General features: G+C 47.4%; 1 protein-coding gene across 6 annotated transcripts in view; it reads left to right on the top strand.

Annotated features, from left to right (window-relative positions):
- DBF4B (DBF4B-CDC7 kinase regulatory subunit) overlaps positions 1-24,543 on the top strand; it is a 42,293-nt gene that overhangs the window by 13,512 nt on the left and 4,238 nt on the right. Inside the window, exons 2-12 of one of the 6 annotated variants that reach the window (XM_027099005.1) lie at positions 334-431; positions 1,592-1,824; positions 2,309-2,371; positions 9,792-9,946; positions 13,173-13,358; positions 13,981-14,031; positions 14,787-14,874; positions 16,051-16,124; positions 18,197-18,230; positions 19,680-19,725; positions 22,032-22,148. In XM_027099005.1, coding sequence (XP_026954806.1) covers positions 406-431; positions 1,592-1,824; positions 2,309-2,371; positions 9,792-9,946; positions 13,173-13,358; positions 13,981-14,031; positions 14,787-14,874; positions 16,051-16,124; positions 18,197-18,230; positions 19,680-19,725; positions 22,032-22,148 — 1,073 coding nt within the window. In that variant the 5' untranslated portion in view covers positions 334-405. Of the gene's footprint in view, positions 1-111; positions 506-1,591; positions 1,825-2,308; positions 2,457-9,791; positions 9,947-13,172; positions 13,359-13,980; positions 14,032-14,786; positions 14,875-16,050; positions 16,125-18,196; positions 18,231-19,679; positions 19,726-22,031; positions 22,149-24,543 lie in introns of those variants that run through there. The other 5 variants (XM_027099003.1, XM_027099004.1, XM_027099006.1 and 2 more) reach the window with 5 other exon arrangements.

The following is a 24,543-nucleotide window of genomic DNA, read 5'->3' on the forward strand; positions in this document are numbered from 1 at the left end:
GAGCACAGGCTCAGTAGTTGTGGTTCACGGGCTTAATTGCTCCATGGCATGTGGGATCTTCCCGGACTAGGGCTGGAACCCGTGTCCCCTGCGTTGGCAGGTGGATTCTTAACCACTGCGCCACCAGGGAAGCCCTATTTCTTAATCATGCTACACATCCATTATGGCTTGCCCATGGTTCTGTTCCAGGTACTCTTCACCAAAGAACCCATGTTGACAGGGCACCCTTTGGCTGGACATCACTAGATAGGGGAAGAGAGAACTTGGTAAACCAGACTGTCTTTTAAAACGTATTCTTGGAAATGATGTGTCACTTTTTTCCTTGTTTCATAGCCAAAGCAAGTCACATGGCCAAGCTGGATTCTTCAGAGCTGAGATGTATACTCTTCTGCAGGGAGAGGCCCCATGGGAAGGGATACCAAGTATATGTGGTATATAAACTTCTACCATGGTGCTTAAAGAATATCACTGGTTGCTCATGGAGAATGGATTATACTGGGAAGAGGTAGGAAGCTATTCAAGAGTAGAAGTATGTTAGGAATTGACTGCAGTACTTTAGGCAAGAAATAACAGTGGGTTGGACTACAGTGGTGGCAGTGGTCTGATTCAAGATGTACTTTGGAGTTGGTAGAATTCGTTCTGGGAGTGGGGTGGGGATAAGGGAAAGTACTGAAAGATAACTTATAGGTTTGAACAACTGAGTGGATGATGTGACATTTACGGAGATGGGATAGGCTGAGAAAAGGATAGGTGAGTTTTTTTGGGGGGTGGAACAAATGTTAAACATCTTAAGCCTGAGATGCCTATTTTACACCTAAATGGAAATGTCTAGTAGGTACTTGAATATATGTCTGGAGATCTGGGGAGATGTCAGAACTTGGGCGTTAGCATAGAGCTGAATTGTAAGGCCATGGAGTTGGAAGAGATCTCCTTGGGAGAAAGTGTTAATAGGGAAGAGAAGAGGGCTGAGGGTTAAGGGCTAAAGCCTTGGCCTACGCCAACATTTTTAGATGGAAGTGGCTTTGGATCCAGCAAAGGAGGTTGAGGAGGAGCCATTGAGGTAAGATGAAAATGGGTAGAAATGGAAGCAAAAAGAAGAAAGTGTTTCAAGAAGGAGGGAGTAGGCTGTTTCAATGTTCTGTAAGTCAGATAGGATTGGGGAAAATGCAAGTCACAGTTGATAAGTGGAGGGGTGAGGATCAAACTCTAATTGGGTGAGTTGAAGAAAAGAAGGGAAGTGAGGAATGGAGACACCACTTTTGAGAATTTTTTTTGGGGGGGGTTGGATAAGTGGAAAAAGGGAGACAAAAGATGTGAAGATGAAATTGTGTGTACGTGAAATCTTTATGTAAACTATAAGCTTTAGGCTTATTTTGTTAGTTATTATTGAACTCCTAGGAATTTCAAACTAGCTTAGTGTGAAGAATCACTAAGATGCTACTGCTAGTCTCCAGCTTGCTGGCTATTAAGCCTCAAAATATCTCCAGCCTATGAAAAGCCGAGACATGAAGAGACAGAAATAGAGAACAGAGCGGAAAACGAAGGGGAAGGGGGGGGGAGAAGGTTTGCTGAGTTAATATTGTCCTCCCAGGGCCCCCGTAGGGCAGTCTCGCAGCTCTTACGTAGTTTTAGAGGCGGAGACGACAGGAAATTTAAACCGAAGCCGCGGCCCAGGGCACCTAGAGAATGATGTTATAGTTGCAGAGGAACAGCCGGTGCACGGGAGGCTGAAAGCTCATGGAACCCGCGAATGTGATACGGCGGCCTTAAAGGAGTACGGAGGCCGAGAAAGAGCCGAGAATTTGAGGAGGGAGCCGGGAAAGGGTACGGATGCCGGGAAGGGGAAGCAGGGGTGAGAAGCAAGGCGGAAAGGGGTCCTAAGAGTTAAAGAAGGGTGCGGGGTTGGGAAGTGGGCACAGGAATTGGGGAGCAGATAGGTCCGCAGCTGGGGAGAGTAGAGGGACCGGGAAGGGGTCACAGGAATAGAAGGGATAGAGGTCTAAAGGGGGCAGAGGGACTGGGGGGGACAAGAGCCTGGAGAGAGGCACGGGAATTGAAATGTAAGGCAAGGGGTGGCGAAGAGGCCACGGGAGTTGAGGGAGCAGAGTATGAAAGGGGGCTGAGGGATAAGAACCTAGAAGGAGGCGCGGGAGTGGAGAGGGGACATGGGTTGGGATGGAGTTGAGTCTTGGGGTTCCTGGGACCCTCGATGGGAATTGTGCGGGGTTTGGGAGGCGAGAGGAGGGGATGATGGAAGGTCGAAGGCTAGTGAAGGTGGTTCAGCTGCTGTTTTGTCCTTCTTTTTCAGGCGACGATTGCCTTGAACTGGAGAGTTCAATGGCTGAGAGTAGGCTCCGGGCTCCGGACCTAGGTGGGTAACAGGTCAAACCTAGGGATGCGAGGTCACAGTTGCAACTCCCGCCCCAGAGTCTCTTGGGAAGAAAAGGCCGAGAAATGTTAGTTCTCTTAAGGTTTTCTAATTACTTTGTGTGGCGGAGGGGGAGTGGGGGAGTGGAGTATGTGTTGAGGGATGTCATGGATCATTTAGGAATTCATGATAAAGGTCAAACAAGAGCTTTCAGTCAGATATTATGAATAAGATTAGAAGACTTGCTAATTATTAACTTATAAAACCCGTATCCATGGTTATTTTTACCATAAAATTCTTAAAGTTATCGATAAACGGCCCCACCCAATTAGATAAGTATTCTAGCATGTAGTCACTTCCCTAGGTACTGCCTTCTCCCCTCTTAGCATCATCCAGTTTGAGTCCTGGATTGTTACAGATATGCCATTTGTTTGTTGCCTTTCAAACAGTGATACACCTCACTAAATTATTTACTCTCCCTTCCCATGTCTGTTGCTTTCTTCTGGATCTATTTCTCTTTTTGCTGATGAACTTTCTGCAAGAGTGTTTTCAGAAGGGGGCTTTATGTGATAAACTTTCTGAGGCTTGTATGCCTGAGAACATGTTTATTTCACCCTTGTATTAAAATTCTTGAGTCAAAGTTTTTTTTCCTTCAACACATTGAAAAATGACGGTGGTTTCTTCTTGCAAAAAGCAGGTGCTGTTGAAAATTGATGTCAATCTGGTTCTTGTTACTTAGTTTGTGACCTGCTTTTCTCGGTAGAAGATTTTAGATTATCCTCTTTATATTTGTTCTTAAAATTCACTATACCATAACCATGTGTGACTTTTGGAGGGTTTTAGTTTTCATAAAAATAAAATTATGAGAAATGAAAACAAAAATTACAGTTTTATGCTTACACAGTTTATTTTTTTTAATTTATTTATTATTTATTTTTGGCTGTGTTGGGTCTTTGTTGCTGCGCGCAGGCTTTCTCTAGTTGGGGCGAGCGGGGGCTACCCTTCATTGCGGTGCGAGGGCTTCTCATTGCAGTGGCTTCTCTTGTTGCGGAGCACAGGCACTAGGTGCACAGGCTCACAGGGTCAGTAGTTGTGACTCGCGGGCTCTGGAGTGCAGGCTCAATAGTTGTGGCACACGGGCTTAGTTGCTCCGCAGCATGTGGGATCTTCCCGGACCAGGGCTTGAACCCACGTCCCCTGCATTGGCAGGCGGATTCTTAAGCACTGCACCACCAGGGAAGTCCCTATGCTTGCACAGTTTAAAAGGCCAAGGTATGTCTCACACACACACACACACACACACACACAGACACACACACACACACACACACACACACACAAAGAGTGGGAGTTGCTCCTCCTTTGGTAACTCCTGATTCCCACTCCCTAGGGTACAACCATTTATGCTCTTTTAGCTATTTCTTCTAGTATTTACCTTCTTATTTCTAAATAGCGTGCTCATACTGCTTTTGTTGTTTTCAATTTTAAATTATATCTATTGACTTTCTGATATAGAGGATAAAGAGATTTTTCTGGCCCCCTCTCCTCTACATCACACATAAACACATACACATTTCCCTCCTCTCCTCCCATTCCCCCAATATATATGTAGTAATTTTTGTTGTCATTTTTGTATTTACATGATGATGATATTAGCTGAGCCATATAGCAAACCAAAGTAAGCTTTGTTTTCTGTGTGTGGATCACGAATTCATGTCTAAATATAAACCAAATATAAACCAAAAATATAAACCTTCTCTCAATACTTTCAAGCTCATGAGAGAATCAGTTTCTTTTTGTGGGGGACATACCTCCTGAGACCATTTGTCTTAGTACTACAGTCTGGTCCAGCTGTGCACTAGGCCTGTTGCACTGATTCCATCCTAGGATATCCCTTCGTCATTCTGTGGAATTCCCTTTGCCGCTTTCCTCTGTAGGGTTCCCTGTGTTCTAAATTCCATATTTTCCTCTCTTTGTTTACATCCTCATTTTGGGCGAGTACATCTTCTAGTATAGCTTCCTGAGAAAGGGTATGTGACAAGTAAATTTTTTGAGACCTTGTAGGTATGACAATTCTTTACGCCACATAAAGAGTTCTAGGTTGGAAATAGTTTTCTCTGAGTTTTGAAGACACATTTCATCTTTTAGCTTCCACTGTGCTGTGGCCAAGTCTGATTACCAGTATTTCCACCCTCCTCCTGAACACTGACTGCAAGGGCCTAGGCCCCATGTGCTCTGAACCACCCCCACCCCATCTAGCATGATTGCTGTCTAGCAACAATACTGTTATTATTGTCTCTCCTTTTTACTTCCGAATTAGTCGTCATTATGATTGTTTTACACAGTCAGTGATTGTTTAGATTTATACATATTTTTACCAGTTTGGGGACATTTCAGTCCTTCCTTCTGGGTTCAGTTTCCTTCTTTCCAAAGTATACCTTTTAGAAGTCCTTTAATAATAATTGGTTGATGATAAACTGTTTGGGCTTTTGTTTAAAATGTGTTTAGTTTACCCTCATTCTTTATTTAATCAGATGTAAAATTCAAAGTAGACGTTTATTTTCCCCCAGCATTGTAAATACTTATTTTAATAAAATTAAAGTATTTAATAATTTAAATACTTATTTTATAGTCTATGTCTGATCATTCTGTTTGAAGCTCTTGGGGATCCAATCTTGCTGTCTTTAATTTCTGCTGATTCTTATCCATGATGGTTTGTTTTCTTTGTGTGTTTTTTAATGTTGGAGTGTGAGCTAATGTTTGATGATGGTTTTTTTGTGTTTTTTTTTGCGGTACGCGGGCCTCTCACTGTTGTGGTCTCTCCCGTTGCGGAGTACAGGCTCCGGACGCGCAGGCTCAGCGGCCATGGCTCACGGGCCCAGCCGCTCCGCGGCATGTGGGATCTTCCTGGACCGGGGCACGAACCCGTGTCCTCTGCATCGGCAGGCGGACTCTCAACCACTGTGCCACCAGGGAAGCCCCATTCCCTTTTTTTTAATTAAAAATTTTTATTGAGGTACGATTGACATACAACATTCCTTTTTATTGTTGAATATTATTCTGTTGTGTGGATTACCATATTTTATCCATTCAACAGTTGATGGACATGAGTTTCCACTTTCTGGCTGTTATGAATAATACTGCTGTAGACATTTGTTTCCAGGTTATCGTGTGGACATATATTTTTTTCCATGAGTGTACACCTAAGAGTCATATTGCTCGGTCATATGGTAACTCTCTGTGTAACCTTTTGAGGAACTGACAGACTTTTCCAATTGGCTGCACCATTTTACATTCCCACCAGCAAAGAATGAGGGTTCCAGTTTCTCTGTGTTCTCACCAACACTTGTTATTATCTGCCTTTTTTTGTTAAAGCCATCCTAGTGGGTATAAAGTGGTATCTCTTTGTGGTTTCAGTTTGCATTTTCCTAATGGCTAATGACTTTGTGCATCTTTTCATGTGCTTATTGGCCATTTGTATATCTTTGGAGAAATGTCTGTTCATTGCCCATTTTTAAATTGGATTTTTTTTTTAATATTTGAGGGTTTTTTTAACTATTATATTTTTTACGTCCATTGTCTCCACTTACTTCTTTTCTTTACCTGCTGTTCCTATTTTATGTTTCTAGTATGCTCCTTGCCGTCTTGAGGATATTTATTATGCTTTAAAATTCTTTTTCCTGTCTGGTCCATTACTTATGAGAGAAAGACAGCCTATACCAGAGAAAGCATCTTTTATAGTACTTGCTTTCTTCAGTTGCCTCATATTTTCTTAGAAGCTAATGTTCTCTTGAGACTGTTAGCCACTCTGATTGGTAATGTGCTCCTGGAAGAAGATGCAAAAGCTTAGGTTCTCATGTTATGCCCCTCCTTTGAGTTTAGGGCTTGGGGGTCGGATAGAAGAGGAAAACCACTCCAAGGTGGGGAGCCCCTGGTTCCAGTGTGGGCTCAGTCACCCCCCGCCTTTGCAGCAGCATTCTGAGCTCCCCAGTACACACACGTTGCTTTGTTACTCATTTGCAAGAACTGTTCCCTTGAGTTGTAATTACCAAACTAACCAAATGGATGGGGCAAGGGAGGGTGGCTCATTCGTGCCATCTTGACCTCTTGTTAACTGTTTCTCTTTCACACATACACACACACACACACACACACACACACACACACACAAAAGCATATTCACCCCAAGGTAGGCTCCACCACTGCCCTGATGTTACCCTACTGTGTCTGGTTGGTGCTGGGCTGCTTATCTGGCACTGGCAGTGACCCACTGAGCACAACTAGAAGGCATTCTCCAGTCTCACCCTCCTGCGAGTCCTGGCATTCCGCTCTAGGCTTGCTGTTCACCCAGCCCTCCGTTTCTGACTCTGGCATCCACCTAATTCCCTCTTCAGTGGCTTCCCTAGGATTAGGTCCTGTGGAGAAAGTCACAGGCCTTGTGTGAAAGTCAAAAGGGCTTATTCTGAGAAAGCCTTCTATACAAATATTGAATCCTTATGTTATATCACCTGGAACTAATATAATGTTGTATGTCAGTTATACCTCAATAAAAAGAAAAAGAGGGACTTCCCTGGTGGCACAGTGGTTAAGAACCTGCCTGCCAGTGCAGGGGACACGGGTTCGAGCCCTGGTCTGGGAAGATCCCACATGCCGTGGAGCAACTAAGCCCGTGTGCCACAACTACAGAGCCTGTGCTCTAGAGCCCGCGAACCACAACTACTGAAGCCCGCGTGCCTAGAGCCCGTGCTTCGCAAAAAGAGAGGCCACCGCGGTGGAGAGTAGCCCCGCTCGCCACAGCTAGAGAAAGCCCCCGCGCAGCAACAAAGACCCAATGCAGCCATAAATTAATAAATAAATAAATTATTTTTTAAAAAAGCAAAGGAAAAGAAAGCCTTCTGGAGAAGGTGGCCTTGGGGAGGGAACCAAAATGGCTACAGTTATAATAATTCCCCTGGCTGACATTCAGCGCATACTCCTGGTATGGCTGTATCAGGTGTTTCTGGCCAGTCTCCATTCTGAATGGTTGGTGCCTGTTTTGAATAGCTCCTCAATGAGGGTGGGTGTTATCATTATCACTATTTCAGAAGTGAGGAAATAGGGTTTCATAGACACTAAGTGAGATTATTGTGACTTACCCAGGGTTACACAGCTAGTAAGAGGGTGAGGCAGGACTCAGAACAAAGGCCTTTTCTGTAAAATACCAAGCTGACTTTCCAGTATTTCCTGTCTCTATATACCTAGGACTTTCAGGAAAAGGGTGGTTTATGGGACCAGAAGGTAAGTGCTTGAGGGTCAGGTGCCAGCTGAGGATGGGAGAGCAGGATCTGGTTTAAGCATTATGGGAATGATAATGATGTGTAAGTCAGAGGACTCTTCCCAAAATAGTTCCCAGTCTACTGGGGAGATCAGAGGTGGACCTGAAGGAGTGAGTAAACAAGAATATGAAGCTGAAAATACTAAGAGGACAGACAATCAGTAATGTGGAACTCAGAGAAAGAAAAACAGTATCTCATCAGGGCAAGCAGGGTTTAACTGAGGGGGTCCAATCAAAAGTCTGGCTGGCTGGTAGATAGGAAAAATTCAGGAATTCATGGAGTCGAAGAGTTTTAGAAGATTTTAAAAAATACCAGGTCCATGGGACTTCCCTGGTGGTCCAGTGGCTAAGACTCTGCGCTCCCAATGCAGGGCGCTCGGGTTCGATCCCTGGCCAGGGAGCTAGATCCCGCATGCCTCGACTAAAAGATCCCGCACATGGCAATGAAGATCCCGCGTGCCGCAACTAAGACCCAGCGCAGCCAAATAAATAAATAAATATTTTTAAACAATAAAATCAGGTCCAAACCCCTCATTTAAAGTCCAGCAGTTTTACTAACTATATCTTGGTATCAGCTATTCTGGGTCAATTTTTTGAAGTATGTGTCATGCTCTTTCAATATGTTAGTTTCAAATATGCATTTTTATTTCAGGAAAGTTTTTAGAGTTTTTAGTATTCTGGGTGTTTCTGTTTGTTTTAGTTTTTGTCTTCAGAGACTCTGATTATCTGTATATTAGAACTTCTGTGCTTATCTTCAGTATTTGCCACTTTCTCTTGAATCCTTTTTATCTCTTCAAATGTTAACATTTTGTTGTGAAAGTTTTCAAACCTGCAACAAAGTCGAAAGTAACAGTGAGCACAGACACACCACTTAGATTTTACCATTGACATTTTATTTGTTTTGTGTGTGTGTGTGTATGTGTTTTGGGTTTTTGTTTGTTTTGTTTCGTTGTTTTTTTGGCCGCACCACGCGGGTTTTGGGATCTTAGTTCCCTGACCAGGGAATGAACCTGGCATTCACTGGGCCCTGGCAGTGAAAGCACCGAGTCCTAACCACTGGGAATTCCCTATGACTGACATTTTAATACATTTGTTTTATCACATATCTATCCATCTTATTTTGATACACTTCAAGTAATTTGTAGACATTATAATAATTCAGCATGCATTTCATTGACCAGAATTCCATATTTGTTTGTAGTTTTTTTCCTTTTAATGTAAAATGTGTATACAATGAAATGCACAATTCTCAAAGGTATGTTCGCTGAGGCGGGGTTTTTTTTTAGCTTTATTGAGTTATAATTTACATACTGTAAAATTCATTTGTTGCAAATGTACACTTGCAGTGCTTTTTAGGTAATTTACAGAGTTGTGCAATTAACACAACAATCTAATTGTAGAATATTTCCATCACCCCAGAAAGAACCTCATGCCAGTTTGCAAACACTCCTCATCCCCACCCCCAGCCCTAAGCAGCCACTAGTCTAATTTCTGTCTCTCTATATTTTTCCTTTTCTGAACATTTCATAAAAATGTAATTTACAGTATGTGGTCTTTTGTGTCAGGCTTTTCTCACTCAGCATATTTCTGAGGTTCAGAACTGTAGCCTGTTGCTGTAGCCTGTGTCCACAGTTCATTTGTTTTTATTGCCAAATAATATTCCATCGTATGGATAGACCACATTTCGCTTACCATTTTATTTACATTTGAATTGTTTCCACTTTGGGGCCAAAATGAATAATGCTGCTGTGAACATTCTTGCACAAGTTTTATTTGGAAGTATGTTTTCATTTCTCCTGGGGGTATGCCTAGGAGTGGAATTGCTGGGTTTCATGTTAAGTCTATAGTTAACCTTTTGAGAAACTGCCACACTGTTTTCTAAAGTGGCTGCACCATTTTACATTCCCACCATCCATGTATGAGGGTTGGGTTTCTCCGCATCTGGGCTTCCCGAGGACAGGAACACAAGTCTCACGTCCACCTTGGTGGACGGGTGCCCGAGGCCTGGCCAGGTGCCATGCAGGGGCTGTTTGCGAGGGCTGATTGACCTGCAGGACCCTCTCTTACCTCAGGCTTCTCACTTTGCTCCCCTTTGTTGTTGTTTTCTAGGGGCTCAGCTAGGAGTTTCCAGTTGTCTGGGAAAATGCCCGAAGAGCTCACCGGATGCTGGGAGGCAGCCCTTTTCTGGAAAGTCCTTTTACTTGGATCTGCCCGCTGGCAAGAACCTACAGTTTTTGACGGGGGCCATCCAGCGGCTGGGCGGGGTATGTAACCTGCTTCCCTCCTGTGGTACCATGTGCCTTTGCGCGTTGTAGGGCAGGAGCTGGAGAGGGATTATATCTGTGACCTCCAGGTATTTTCAGGGCTATCACTACATTTTCCAAAGCAATTTAAGTATAAACCATTTTTTTAAAATAAAGTTAAATTTGTTCCCTAATTGGAAAAGTAATATCTGTTCATTCTAGAGACTTTGGAGAACATGGAACTGTTCAAGTAACAACCATCATTGTGATACATTTATTTTCTTGTGGATTCTTTTCTTCTTTCCCTTCCCTCCCCTCCCCTCCCCTCCCCTCCCCTCCCCTTCCCCTTGCGGGGCGTGCACGCTTGCTCTCTCTCTCTCTCTCTCTCTCTCTCATGGCTTTATTGAGATATAATTCACATACCATACAACTCACCCATTTAAAATATACAGTTCAATGGTTCTTAGTATATTCACAGAGATGTGCAAATTGTGTGATTACACAGTCAATTCTAGAACATTTTCATCAACCCCCCCCCCAAAAAAAGACCCATACCTATCATCAGTCACTCCCCATTTCCCTCAACACTCCCAACCCTGTATAACCACTCATCTACTTTATTTTATTTAATGCTTATTTTCTGTATAGCTATGATCATGAATACATTTTTGATTACCAACCTTTTGCCCATAACCTTAAAGCATTAGCACTTTCCTATCATTCTTACCCCTCATGGACATTCTTTGTAATGAGTATATAATATCGTTTTGAGTAGATTATTAATTTATTTAACAGTTAACGTATGGGCATTTAGATTATTTCTAAATTTTAGCTCTTATAAATAGTATTGTGGTGAACAACTTTGGGGTAAAAGCATTTGCTGTATCTGAGTCCATTACAGTATTTTCTAGAGCACATCATACAGTACTTTTAGTAAGGGGTTGACAGGGGTATTTCTGTGTTTAGAAAATAGGATGGTAACACTTGGCCCAAAAGAGGCAGGTGACTGGGGAAACTGCATGAATAGGATCAGAATGCAGAGGCTCTTTGCCATCAAACGAATGGAAACTCAGGGATATAGAAACTCAGCAATGCGGATGGACAGAATGAGGATTATACACCCAAACCAGCCCAAAATTACATGTTGAACTTTCAGTCTGTTCTTTCATTTAGCCTTTGCTGTGTAAAAAACCACCCCAGAACTTGGGCTTAAAACAATTTATTGTTTCTCACTGTTCTGTGTACTGGCTGAGTGCTTTCTCTGCTGGTTTCATAAGGGCTCACACCTGCAGCTGCGTTCGGCTGCAGGGTCAGCTGCGCTGGAAGGACCCAAGATGACCTCACCCACACAGCTGGCTGTGGGTGCTGGCTGCCTCTGTGTGACTTCTCATATCTTGTATGAGAAGTGTCTTACATACGTCACATGTATATACACCATCCTATGTACATACAGCGAGCTAGACCAGCTAATCTACAAGGTGGTCTTAGGGCAGCTTTCCCAGAAGATGAAGGGAGAAGCTGTAAGGTCTCTTGAGGCCTAGGCTGTAGAACTCACATGTATTACTTTCATCACATTCTGTTGGTCAAAAGGAGTCCAATTCAAGGGAGTGGACAAATGGGTTCCATCTCCTGATGGGAGGAGCAGCAAAGTCAAAGGATTGGGTTTGTTGGGATGAGAGGAACGTGTGGCCCTGAAATCATCCATCTTTTTGCCATATTACAGAAGATAGGCACACTCCTTCTAGCCATAGCTTTAAAGATTTTTTAAAATTGTGATAAAATGGATATGACATAAAATATGCCTTTTTAACCATTTATAAATTCATTCTTTTAAGTTCATTGGCATTAATTACATTCATCCTGTTGTATAACCATCACTATCTGTTTCCAAAACTTTTTTCACCCCAAACAGAAACTCTGTAACCTCTAAGGAGTAACTTCCCATTTCACCTCCCCCAGCCCCCATAATGCAAATCTACATTATGTTTCTGAATTTGCCCATTCTAGGTACCTAATATCAGTGGAATCACTGATGTTTGTCCTTTTGTGTCTGGCTTACTACGCTTTAGCATAAAGTTTTCAAGGTTCACCCATGTTGTAGAATAGATCAGAGCTTCACTTCTTTCTCATGGCTGAATAATGCTCCATTGTATGGATAGACCACATTTTGCTTATCTATTCATCCATGGATGGACACTCGGGTTGTTTCTGCTTTTTAGCTATTATGAATAATGCTGCAGTGAACATTGGTGAACAAGCATCCATTCGAGTCCCTGTTTTCAATTCTGTTGGGTGTATACCTCGGAGCGGAATTGCCGGGTCGTGTGGTAATCCATGTTTAGCTTTTTGAGGAACCTAAACTTTTTTCTTTAAACCTAAGTGTCAGGTTTCTCATCCAGTCACGCTTCAGAGAGATCATCCATCCTTACTTTCACAGGTGTGCTGGAGCTGGCAGCTGCTGGCTCACGGGAACCAATTGTTACCATCTCTTTCCAGTTCCACATTCACTGATGTCATCTGGCTAGCTTGAAATCAGCCACAGTAGTGTTTTACCCCACAGAAATCGGAAGATGCTACAAAGCGGGTTTTTTCACCCGGAGAGTTGGTCATTAAGCATCTGCCAGCTCACTACTGCTTATTTCCGTCTTGTCTTCTTCCCACAGACATGAGTTTTGTCATTGCGTTTCCGGCACTGTGTTGGGTTCTTGGGATGCAAGATGAGTCAGACCCTCTCAGTGCCGTGACGGGCTCACAGGTAGGATGAGCAGATACTTAGGCAGCTGAGTCGTAGCCAAAACCCATTTTTGTTTCAGGCTTTTGGTAGGGTGGTCAAGATTACCGATGCAGCGTGTGGATGTCCCAGTGTATCTTCACAGCAAAATCATGGCTTAGCCAAGTTCTAATCTTCTCCGATCACTTCAGTGTGCTCTCACTCCATGCAGACTCAAACTAGTCAAATACTCAGAGCCTCCGGGCTTCTGCTGCTGGGTCAGGAGGAGCTGCAGTTCTGGAGACAAGAACCTGTGTCATATATATATATATATATATATATATATATATATATGTAAACCCTGTTGTATTTCAGGATGATGTCTTCTTGGGGGCCTGGCACTGAACTGCATTTAGTCTATTTAAAGACATTGATTCTAGAACTTCTGGCAGCCAAGATTTCCTTCCCCTACCTCTCGATATTGATGATTCTACTTCGGCCTTTTGGGTTTTAGCCACCTCTGTGATCTGGTTTCAGGTAATTGAGGGGTTTCTGAGCAAAGAAGTAAGTTACATCGTGTCCAGCCGCAGGGAGGCGAAGGCCGAGAGCAGCGGGACAAGTCACAGAGGCTGCCCCAGCCCCAGCGAGGTCACAGTGGAAACACTGTCCGTAGCCAACCCAAAAGGCAGCCGTGCCAGCCCCGCACAGAAAGCTGTGGACTCGGTAAGAACCTCATGGGGAAGGAAGTGTGTGTCTGATAAACGAAGGAAGTAGGCCTCGGTGAGCCCGCTTCGGCAGTTTCTGGTTTTAGTTTCATCTGGTTTATTTTAATCTCATATTTGAATCCAGGGGCTGAAACTGTCTTCTCATAGCTCTGGATCCACACACCTCAGCGACATGCTATCCCCACGCCCTCCCTTCTGTGATACACGTTCACTTTTTCTGGGACTTCAGAGTCTGAGGTTCAGAAGCAGTAGGAGCGTCCTCTGTAAACCAGAGAGGGCTTGTTGGATTGGCCGAAGCTTGTCTGCTGGGGAGTGCGGGCTCTTCAAGAGAGGTCTCAGGACATTTGTAACGCTTGATCTTGGGTGAATTCAGAATGCCCTTCACCAGGCTCCAAGCTGCCTGGGCTGCAGCTCCCTGTGGGTGACCTGAACTTGAGTGTGGCTTTACCTTTACCTCTGAAAGGTTCTCCGGGCTCTCACTTCTGCCACTCCTCAGCTGTCACTGCTTCCAGCTTTCCGAGGGATGTGACTCCCAGACGTCCTTGCCAGCCCCCGTGGAAACATCTGTTTGTGCACAGGTGGTCTCCACAGCTGCCCCCATTGCTCCTCTCTTCCGCCAGGTGCCTCTGAGCAGAGGGAAGGAGCTCCTGCAGAAGGCCATCAGGAACCAGGTGAGCTGAGGGGGACGGGCTGGAGGCCGGTGTCTCTGGCACAGGGACGGAGTCAGCCTTGCCTCTGGAGGTTCTTCTGAAGCACTAACACAAAAGGCACACCCGGGCAGACGTGTAGAACTGTCGAGATTTTCTCCTTACAAACGAGGAAGTGGGGCTCAGAGAAGCTAAGTAATCTGCCCAGAGTCACCCAGGGTGGAGGTGGTAGAGCCAGGATTTGACTCCATGATCTTTCCAACTCCAGGGCCTCCCAAGAGAACTTGGGAGAAACGCTGTGGCACGTGTCAGACTTTGTACGGCTTTCACAAGTAGCTGTTTATCCTTTTTGTGAGAACCCAGGGCCATTACAGTGAAGTGGCAGGAGGCGGAGTTCAGGTGCCATCAGTGGGCGCCTTGGCTGTGGCTGTGACGCGGGAGGGTGGTGTCGCCAGACTCGGGCAGCCAGCGTAGTTTCCTGCTCAATGATGGTGACTGTTTATTGTGTCCTTCTGGTCCCAAGGTGGCCGGAGCAGAGCCTATAGGCAGATCAGCAGTCCGTGCCCTCCGGATGTGGCCAGCCCGTGCGGAGGAGAGGCTCTTCCCGGGGGTTGGGATCAACTGTCCAGGCCCTGTGCTCTCGCCCCTGTCCGCCCCGCCCCACACAACAACCCCGCACATGGATGACCCGGGGCTCCCAGAAGCCAGGCCAGCCTGTCCCCTGGTGGTCAGGCCTTGGGGGGTCTCATGCTCCTGCCTGACTTGGCTTGTCTTTCCAGGGCAGCGGCGGCGGAGGCGGTGGCGGGCGCGGCAGCAGCCTCCTGAGCAACGCCCGCTCCTGGGGGGTGCGGATTCTCCACGTGGATGGTACCCTTCCTGCCCGGGGCCTGCGGAGGGGAGGGTTGCCGACTTTGTCTGGGAACCTCGGCTGTGATAGGGACCAGAGCCGTGTAGTAGTTGAAGCCAGATGTACTCAGTTACTTACTGTGCTGCTCTGCTACGATGGAGGGGGGGTGGCGTGGGGAGCAGCACCAGCAGTAGCAGAGCGCGGGCGCTGGGGAGGCTGCTTTGTTTAACCCACGCACAGCCCTCCTCAGCTGCTGTGACGATCCTGTTTTATAAATAAGAAACAAATCATAATATCCATGACCCCTTATTAGGTATTTCCGCTGTGCTAGGAATCGCCTAATTTAATCCTCACCACAGTCTTCTGCCCATTGTACAGATGAGGAAATTGAGCCTCAGAGAATGGATTAAGTAAATTATCCATAGTCTCACCAGGAGTGAATAGTGTGGCTCACATTCCCACCTATTTTGGCTCAACTAAATTTCATGTTCTTTCTTTCCTCTAGGGTTGCCTCACACTATAACCACCTGTTTGCAGGTTATAATAAATTTACATGAGAATAGCTGTCTTGAATCTGCAGCCAGCCCTCACACCCAGCTGCACTTTGCTTCTGGGGTTTTTTCTCTGACCCATTGAAGGGGGATGGTCCAGATCCAGCCCTAGATCTGTGGTCGGTGGGGGGGTGCGGGTGGTAGGGAACTGTGCTGGGGAAGATCCTGGTCTGGGATGCTGGGGGGTTCCATCGCCGCTGGAAAACCAGCCATTTCTGACTTGATCTAATTTCCTGCCTTCCGTGTGTTAGAGAGGCTGCAGCATGTGTAGCCCCTGCTGGGTCTGCCACCTAAGGGTGCATCTGAGTAACTGCCATGGCTTGGTCTCCCCCACAGAAGCCGCTCTTCAGTAGTACCTTAAAGCTCTTTATGGGTCATAAGGTACCTCCTGTTCAAGACTTGTATTCAGTGCTCCAAAGGAGCGTGAAGCCAGCTTAGGTACTTTTCCAGGGATAGAGGACCCAGCCCTCTCTTTTATTATCAGCAGGTGCAGAGATGACACGTAGCCAGAAGGTGGCAGGCAAGGCTGGTGTGATCCAGCAAGCCAGGCCGGGTGAGAAGTTTAGTCCCCAGCCCCAAGATGGGGCTGTGCTGGGGAAATGAGGAGAGGAAGCCTTCGGCTGCAGCCCTCTGTTTCCTCCACAGAAATGATGATGCATGTGCAGCAGCTGTCTCTTGATGCACCATGTGTGAAGAAGCAAGGGCCAAAGAAGCCAGAGGTAGGTCATTCCCCTGAACTGAAGGGCAACAGTAAAGTCTGTGACAACGCTGGTAAACTCAGGACCCACTCCAGCCACCTCCTTCTGGCCTTGACCGAGAGGAGCTCGGCCTCTCGGTCAGCTCATCCCTGGTGCTCACAGCCCTGCGTTGCCCTGTCTTCTCTCCTGCCTGTGCTACCTGCGCATCCCCCGTGCTACACTGAGGCATTCGTTGCAGCCTGGGCTGTGGACTGCCTGCAGGTAGTCCTGGCCTGGATAAAACATAAACACTCGTGGCCTGCTGGCCAGCCTGCCCTTGCGAGGATGGCTCTTGGCCCAGGAATGAGCCTACAGATTGCACGGGTGGCGGCAGTGGGGTGCTGGTGTTGGAAGTAGCTGCCGTATTCCAAATCCTTGTTTGGCTTTTCCTTCCTTTGCTGGAGTTAGAAATTGATGTGTATCACATCAAGAGAGCCGGGCTGATTTAAAGCCGCAGGGTATTCACCCAGCCTGAATCCGAGGACAAATTAAGCCCCACAGGTCCATCCAGGGCCTGATACCCAGGAGCAGAACCACATCCAAACCAGATGGCGCACTCAGCCTCGACACCCCTCGCCCCAGCCCCTCTGGTTTGGGCATCTTTAGGGTCTTGCTGCCGCTGCTAAGTAGATTTACATTGCTCGCATTTGGGAAAAGTATACAATGAAAGTCTCGTTCCCCTCCAACTCCTGCTCCCCAGCCGCCGAGCTCCCTCCCTGAGGTCCACAATGTGAACAGTTTCTCAAATGTCCTTCCAGGACTCCAAGCATCTACAAGCAGATACATCAAAATTCCCCCCCTTTACACGAATACATAGTATTTTTACTTTGTTCGCTTAATAATCTCTTTTGTAGTTACTTGGGACCCTTTCGGAGCAAGTTCTGGGTGCAATCTGCTGATAGGTGAGGGCAGCTGGAAGGCTTCTTCGGGCTGTGTTTGCCCCGGCAGTGCGGCCTGGAGGAGAATCTGGAACCTCCTCGGGCCCAGAGGCGCACACAGTCATGGAGCCGTTGGATCTCTCATCCTATCCGAACCCTCCCAACTCTTTAACTGATTTTTAAAAATTTGTTCCATTTGGTTTTTAATATTAGCTTTGTTTGACCTTCGCCTAAAAGTTGGTTTGTTGTTTTTTTTGTTTGTTTGTTTTATTTATTTATTTTTGGCTGCATGGGCCTTCGTTGCTGCACGCGGGCTTTCTCTAGTTGCAACAAGCGGGGGCTACTCTTCGTGGTGGTACACAGGCTTCTCATCGCAGTGGCTTCTCTTGTTGTGGAGCACGGGCTCTAGGCGCACGGGCTTCAGTAGTTGTGGCACATGGGCTCAGTAGTTGTGACTTGCGGGCTCTAGAGCACAAGCTCAGTAGTTGTGGCGCACGGGCTCAGTAGTTGTGGCTCGCGGGCTCTAGAGCACAGGCTCAGTAGTTGTGGCGCACGGGCTTAGCTGCTCCTCAGCATGTGGGATCTTCCCAGACCAGGACTCAAACCTGTGTCCCCTGCATCGGCAGGCGGATTCCTACCCACTGTGCAACCACAGAAGTCCCCTAAAAGTTGGTTTTGACAAACACAGTCAGGGTATGCGAGATAGGGCACCGTAAGCAAGAGGCATTGTCTTCACCCTTTTCCTATCAGCTGCCCTGAAATGGCAGCCATGCCTAGAAAATACAGGCTGCCGTTAGCAAGCACCTACTCTGCGTCAGGTCTGTTACCTGCTGGAATTTCATCTGTGCCACATCCAAAGAGTTGGGATCCCACATCCCACATCCAAAGTGGGAACTCTGCACATCGGCCCCCTAGCCCTTGCTCTTTGCTCTGCCCTGCATTCCCTGTACAAAGTCAGCTGCCGTTGAGATTCACGCACAGAGTTCACCACACTTCAAGTCCCTGGGGAGGTGGAGGGAGCCGTGGTGCTGAGGTCTGCTCCAGCTCACAGTCCAGCCGTGGGCAGGAAGCTAAGTGGGGCAGACTGGTGGCAACTCGGCTCACTGGGCCCAGTTCCTTGACACCCCCCTCCGCCGGCTGCCTCACATCCTTAACCTATTTTCCCTTTCCATTTAGGGAACATGTCCAGCAGAGTCAAGAACACGGAAAGGTCAGTGTGATAGCTCCTCCTCATTTAATTGCCATCCCTCCCTCCCTAAATGCTTCCCCACGACTCCCTCTGTGGCAGCATCTGCTCACTTCTCTGCGGCAGGAAGCAAGTCCAGGTTGTATGGCCCCATCGTGTTTCCAGGGCCTGAGTTTCGGAGTGGAGAGTGGTGGGAGAGAGGCCTCCATGAGCGAGTCCCGGGCTGCTGGGCCGGGCCTTCTCTTTAGAGCCAAGACCTCAGGCGGTCGCTCTGGCTCCTGCATCCTCTGGCTGTTCCTGGTCACTGATTGCAGTTCAGCATCCTTTTCCTTCTGATTCAGGAGCAGTTTGGGGTGGGCACTTTGACAGCTGCCTACCACTTGCAGAAATGCCAGACTCCCTGAAACTGACAGACAGGCAGAATGGTAGGCCGGCTCTCCTTGGACAGCAGGAGAGTTTCTCCCCCTGGATGTTCCTCCCAGAGATGCTCTTTAAGTGGCATTTATTCGTGCACAAACAGGAGCTAAGAAAAGTCACTTGGCACCTCTCACATGTGAAATCCAAGGAAATCTGTAGGGGACTTGATTTTAATCACTGGCTCAGTTAATTAGAAAGACGAGAAGTCGCCCCAAAAAGTAATTAATGGGATCTGCTGCTACGCAAGGAGAAAGGCTGCTTCTGTTTGGGCACTGGTGGCCTGGAGCGGGTCTGGGAGCTTAGAGGGGCCAGCCTGTTTGGGGATTTGGTTCTGCCCAGGCTTCCAGTGCCTTGGCTTCCCCTTTGACAGGACTTCTGGTCATTGTGGGAGCGTGGAAGTGGTTTATAATGCCTAAGAGAGTCTGTAAGCTGTGCAGATAGGCAGCTAGTAGGGGATGAATCTCTTGATTAATTGACTCCAAATCTGTCTTCTCAGCACCCCTTTGCCCTGTTTTTTCAGGAACCAGATTTCACTTTTGATATTTTTTTCCTGTCCTTCTGCCAGGACCTCGAAACACTCTTTCGCTCCCTTCCTCACTGTTCCTCCCCTAAAAAAAACCCAGGATTCTCATGGAGAATTCTGTCTAGGAGCTGTTCTCAGGCCCCTTGGTAAAGGTCTGGGAAGGAGCTGAGGCTTTTAGCAGAAACCAACCGGGGCTGGGTTTCTCCCACGCAGCCAAGTTTCTGACGGTCGAGGTTGACAGCCTCCAGCACCCACGCCCAGGAGGCTGAGGGCGGGCACACCTAGGACCCCGGGCACCCTGCAGCCTCTCCCCGCAAGAGTTGCTGCCTCTCTCCCAGGTAGAGGCTGGAGGAAGTAAGAGTGGGTGCCTCGCTCTGCAAATGGAAAGGCGCACCTCGGGGTGGCGAGCGTTCCAGCTCCGAGAGCCCTTGAGGCTTTGGCAGAGCCTCACCTCCCTGCGCATTTCCTGCGTGTAGAGCTCAGGCCCCACACCGGAGCAGACAGATGGCTAACGGGCACACTCTTCCTTCCAGTGGCCAGACTGAAGGCACCGTTCCTCAAAGTCGAAGATGAGAGCAGGTGAGTGGGCCACCAGACACAATGGAGGAGAGGTACTCGGGGGCCCCAAGCTGCCACGGGGACATGGAGCCCCTCAGCCCTGCACTTTTGTCTTCCCCGGAAGTCCCTTTGTCCCCTCTGTCATGGAAAAGTCTCACACGGTGCCTCTCAGGCGGCACCGTGCCCAGCCGGCGCTCCTCTTGGTCATAAGTCAGAGGTTAATGATCCTGTGTGTGAATTCCCTCCTTTTAATGCTCTGCTTTTGCGAGTCCATGGTGTCCCATCCAGGCTCAGTTTTGCTCCTCGTTTCCCCCCACATGTACACTGACACTTAATACCGAATCGTTGCTGGTATTAGTGCTAGTACTGTCTTGGATGAAGTGAAGATCTCTGGGGTGATATTGGGGTTCCCTTGTCAGACCACCTTGTACTTGATGAAGCCTTTCTGTCTGGCTGTGTAAAACCCTTTCCTGGTACATGTTATCTCGTGACAGCCCTGGGTAAAACCGGCATGAGGAGAGTCCATTCTCTTCCCAGTGGGGAAACTGAGGTCAGAGAAATTAAGGGACATGAACACGGCCACTTTCCTAATGAATCTTAGCCCAAAGCTAGAATCCACATCCAGCCGGGCGCCCTCTCCACTCTGCCCTGTCTGCCCCCACGAGGGCCCCTTCTTACCTAGAGCAGGAAGGTCACATTGATGATAACCTGATGAGCTGTTAGCCACCTGGGTTACCACTGACTCTTCCGTAGAAACTAGATCAGGAGTCTGTGAGAATCTAGAATTAATCCAAAAAGTTTTTTTAAAAGAGAAAAAGCCCACATGTACCCAGCAGCACCTCCTGCACCAGAATTCTCTGTGTCCCTCAGCTCAGGTGGGCCAGCTAGAGACCCAGGCCCAGGAGCCTGGCCTGCCTGCCCGCCCTCCAGATGGCACCGGCACACAGTACAGAGCTGGCTCTGGCAGCTCGAAGGCCAGTAGACAGAACACAGGGGTGGAAGGAGGCCCCCTCGTCTGCTGTGCCAGTGGGCCGGGAGGCACGTCCTTCACACTCAGCCCCTTCACAACCAGCTAAGTCAAGTAGTCATGACTCCAACGCAGTGGCTGAGACACCGCCAGGGCCTCAGTATCTCTGCACACGGCATGCACAGGCCGTGTCACCGGTAACCGGAGCAGGGTACATGGGTTTGTGTGCCCCTGGCATCGTAGGCAAGATCCAAGTGGAGCTGAGCTTTCTCACGATCCTTTTTTACGTGTGGTTCTAAAGCAGGCGGTCTTCAAAGCCCAGCGTAGCCACACCACACTCACCTTCCAGGCTCCTAAGCAGGAACAAAGAAACATGGAGGAGGCGAGAGGCGGGTACCAGGGCTGTGAAGGGCGCCTCCGTCTCCTTCAGGGTCCAAGAAGACTTTTTTTTGGCTGTGCCGCACGGCTTGCGGGATCTTAGTTCCCCGACCAGGGTTTGAACCCGAGCCCCCTGCAGTGGAAGCGCCGAGTCTTAACCACTGGACCACCAGGGAAGTCCCCAAGAAGACTCATTTGTTAATTCACTTCTGAGGCCATGGGGCTCTTACTGTGCCACCCAGCAACCCAGGGCCTGCTCTCCTCTGGAGCACCGGCCACTGCAACCCAACACGGTATGCCCAGGGTTTGCTGAGTATCCACAGATCGCCAGATCTGGCTCTGAAAGTCTCCTGAACGTGAGCAACTTGAAGCAAACCCCCCAAATCACTCAGTATAGGTCTGACTATCCAGAACCTTCACTGTGCCTCTCTTCCTTCCAGAGCACCACCCCTCAGATAGTACAAAGGACCAGCCCAGAGCAGAGATGTTCCTCTTCATGGAACAGGAAGATCACTGCTCTGGGTTAAACATCCTTGCATTTAGATTCTGCCAGGCTACAGTCCTCAGAGGTCACGTGAAGATCAAGAAACAAAATGGAAAGATGGGAGGAACTAGATCAGGATTTGGGAGACGTGGCCTCCCATCTGGACCTGGCCACTTACAGGTCGTGAGCCCTTGGGCAAGTCACAAAACCTTTTGGGCTTTGTTTCCTCTTGTGTAAAACAGGGTAACACCGTTGTCCCGCTCAGCTCAGAAGTTACAGGATTCAGGGGAGGCAGTAAGTGTAAACAGTCTTGGAAAGTAGACAGGAAGAGTGTTAATTTAAAATATTAATCTAACCTAGTAAGGCAGATGAGAGCATTGTTCTAGAATTTAAAAGTTGGGCAGGTGAGAGTGGAATTCTCGGGAGTTGGGCCAGCCCCCCTTCCTCACCCTTTCCACTTCCCCACTGTAGTCAAAGTGGAAGTTTTCTGTGTTTCAGGAAGTTTCGTCCTTTCCACCATCAGTTTAAATCCTTTCCCGAAATTTCTTTTCTGGGACCCAAAGACGCAAGTCCCTTTGAGGCCCCGACGACTCCGGGCATCTCGCAGCATACCAGGTGGGTCTTTCTGGTTCCTGAGTACCAAGAGCTGGTTCCAGGCCAAAGTCCTCCCCGTTGGGCCTGCTGGTCAGGTTTGGGAATGGCCATGTGTTAGCTCCTTAGGCGAGGTCTATTCCGGGAACTTAGCCCAGAGAAGAGAGACGCCAGGAGTGTTCATTTTATGTGGTGCTTTCCATCCATACTGAAGAATTTGACTTGTGTCCAGAGGGCAAGAGGCTGTTTTCTGAAACTCGAATTATAGACCACCTTCATCAGAGTCCCCTGGGGTCCCTTTAAAAATGCAGGGTCCTGGACTCCACACTCATAGAATCACAGTCTCTGGTGATAGAGCCCCCAAACCTGCATGTTCGTGGGCTCCCCATGTGATTTCAGTGCACATCAAAGTTCGAGGCCTTTTGGGCTAAACATGGGGGCAGGGGATCTGGGGGACCTGCCACACCATGTGGTCCAGAGTGGCTTGTATGCTGGTCGGTATTCCTACTCTGCAGATGGGTGAGAGTTTGAACCTTCACTGACCAAATCACAGAAGGAAGGTGGTTCGGGTGATGGCCTGAACACCTTCTCAGCCCCTTTCTAACTTGTGGGCCACAGGGTTAGTTTACAGACCAGGAGAATAGAAGGCAGATGTTCAGCCCGAGGGTCCCCAGGGCCAAGGAGGACCTGTGGCTTCCACCAGCAGAAAAGGGCCACGTGATCAGGAAACAGTGCTAATGGTAAGAAAAACAGAAAGGGAATGTGGCAGTAGATGGAAAGCAGAGGAAGGCAAGAACAGGCTGGGGTGAAGTCCAGGTGCCCCTCATCCCTTTCCCAGAATGTGCAAGGGACAGCAGAGAGGAAGTCATGAGGCCGCCCAGGCTGGGCCTGGGCGGGGTGCTCGGCCTGGGATGGCCTGGGGATGGCAGAGGAGCCGACAGGTTGTAAAGGGAAGACAGTGAAGCAGTGAAGCTTTGGTGACCAGATGTGAGGAACAGAGAGGGGGTAGCCCAGCGTTTTGGGGGTGTGCATAGAAAATCTGTGGGAGGAACTGTTACATTTTTTTTAAATTTTAAAATTGTTATATTTTCGTTCAAAATTCAAGAGTTACAAAGGGTTTAAAGTGAAAAACCTACATTCTACACCCATCCCCCAATCTCCAGACTGTGAGTCTCTCTCCAGAGAGAGTTTATGGACAGAAGTACATTGTGTATCCTTTGTTCCCTCTTCTCACAATATTCTTCCCTGTGCTGGATCTTGCTTTTCCACTTAACATATCTTAGATTAATTTCTATTAGTACCTGAAAAGCATCTTCATTCCCTTTAACGGCTGCAGGGTATCCCATGGTATGGATTTACCGTATTTTATTTAACAGACACGTAGATGATTTCCAGTCTTTGGCTGTCATAAACAGTGCTGCAGTGAGTAGTCTTGTTCAGAGTAAATTTGTGACTGTTCAAGTATATTTGCAGGATAAATTCCTAAAAGTGGAAATGCCAGGTCAAAGGGTGCTTACATTTGTAATTTTGAGAAATGCGGCCAAATTGCTTTTCATGGAGGTGATGCCAGGGTACGCTGTCACCCGCACTGGACCAGAGCCCGTTTCCCCATCCCCTTGGCTAATACTGTGAGCTGTCAGACCTGTTGACTTCGGCCAATCTTATAGATTAAAAACCGTATCTCAGTGTAATTGTAATTGTAATTTTTTTTCTTTTTATGAATGAGCTTAAGTGTGATTTCCTGTGTTTGATCATTTGAATTTCTTTTTGTGTAAACCTTTTTCATATCCTTTGCCCACTTTTCTATTCAGTTATTGGTCACTTACTGATTTGTAAAGGGCCCTTTGTGTTTCAGGGAAATGAGCCCTTTGCTATGTTATTAGTTATAAATGTCCTCCCCAGTTTATGGTTTGTGTTTTAACTTTGTTTATGTTTTCTGCCATGCATATATTTTTAAAAATTGCATGTAGTTGAATTTTTCACCTTTTTTCTGTTTCCTGGGTTTTGTGTCATACTTAGAAAGTCCTTAGGGGAATATTTTGGACCCGTTGAGTTTGCTGGGACAGCCAAACACCAATGCCCTACAGGCTGTTAAAAATGCAGGACTGACTACAAATAACAAATGCTGGAGAGGGTGTGGAGGGAAGGGAGCCCTCCTGCACTGTTGGTGGGAATGTAAAGTGGCGCAGCCACTATGGAAAACAGTATGGAGTTTCCTTAAAAAACTAAAAATAGAGCTTTAGTTTTGATGCCATATGATCCATCAGTCCCAAGACATGGAAGCAACCTGAATGGCCACTGACAGATGAATGGCTAAAGAAGATGTGGTGTACACACACACACACACACACACACACACACACCGGAATAGTACACACACACACACACACCGGAATAGTACACACACACACACACACAC

This window comes from Aethalodelphis obliquidens, unplaced genomic scaffold, assembly GCF_003676395.1.
Source record: "Aethalodelphis obliquidens isolate GAN/ISIS:26980383/991018 unplaced genomic scaffold, ASM367639v1 scaffold126, whole genome shotgun sequence".
NCBI classification, from domain to species: Eukaryota; Metazoa; Chordata; class Mammalia; order Artiodactyla; family Delphinidae; genus Aethalodelphis; species Aethalodelphis obliquidens.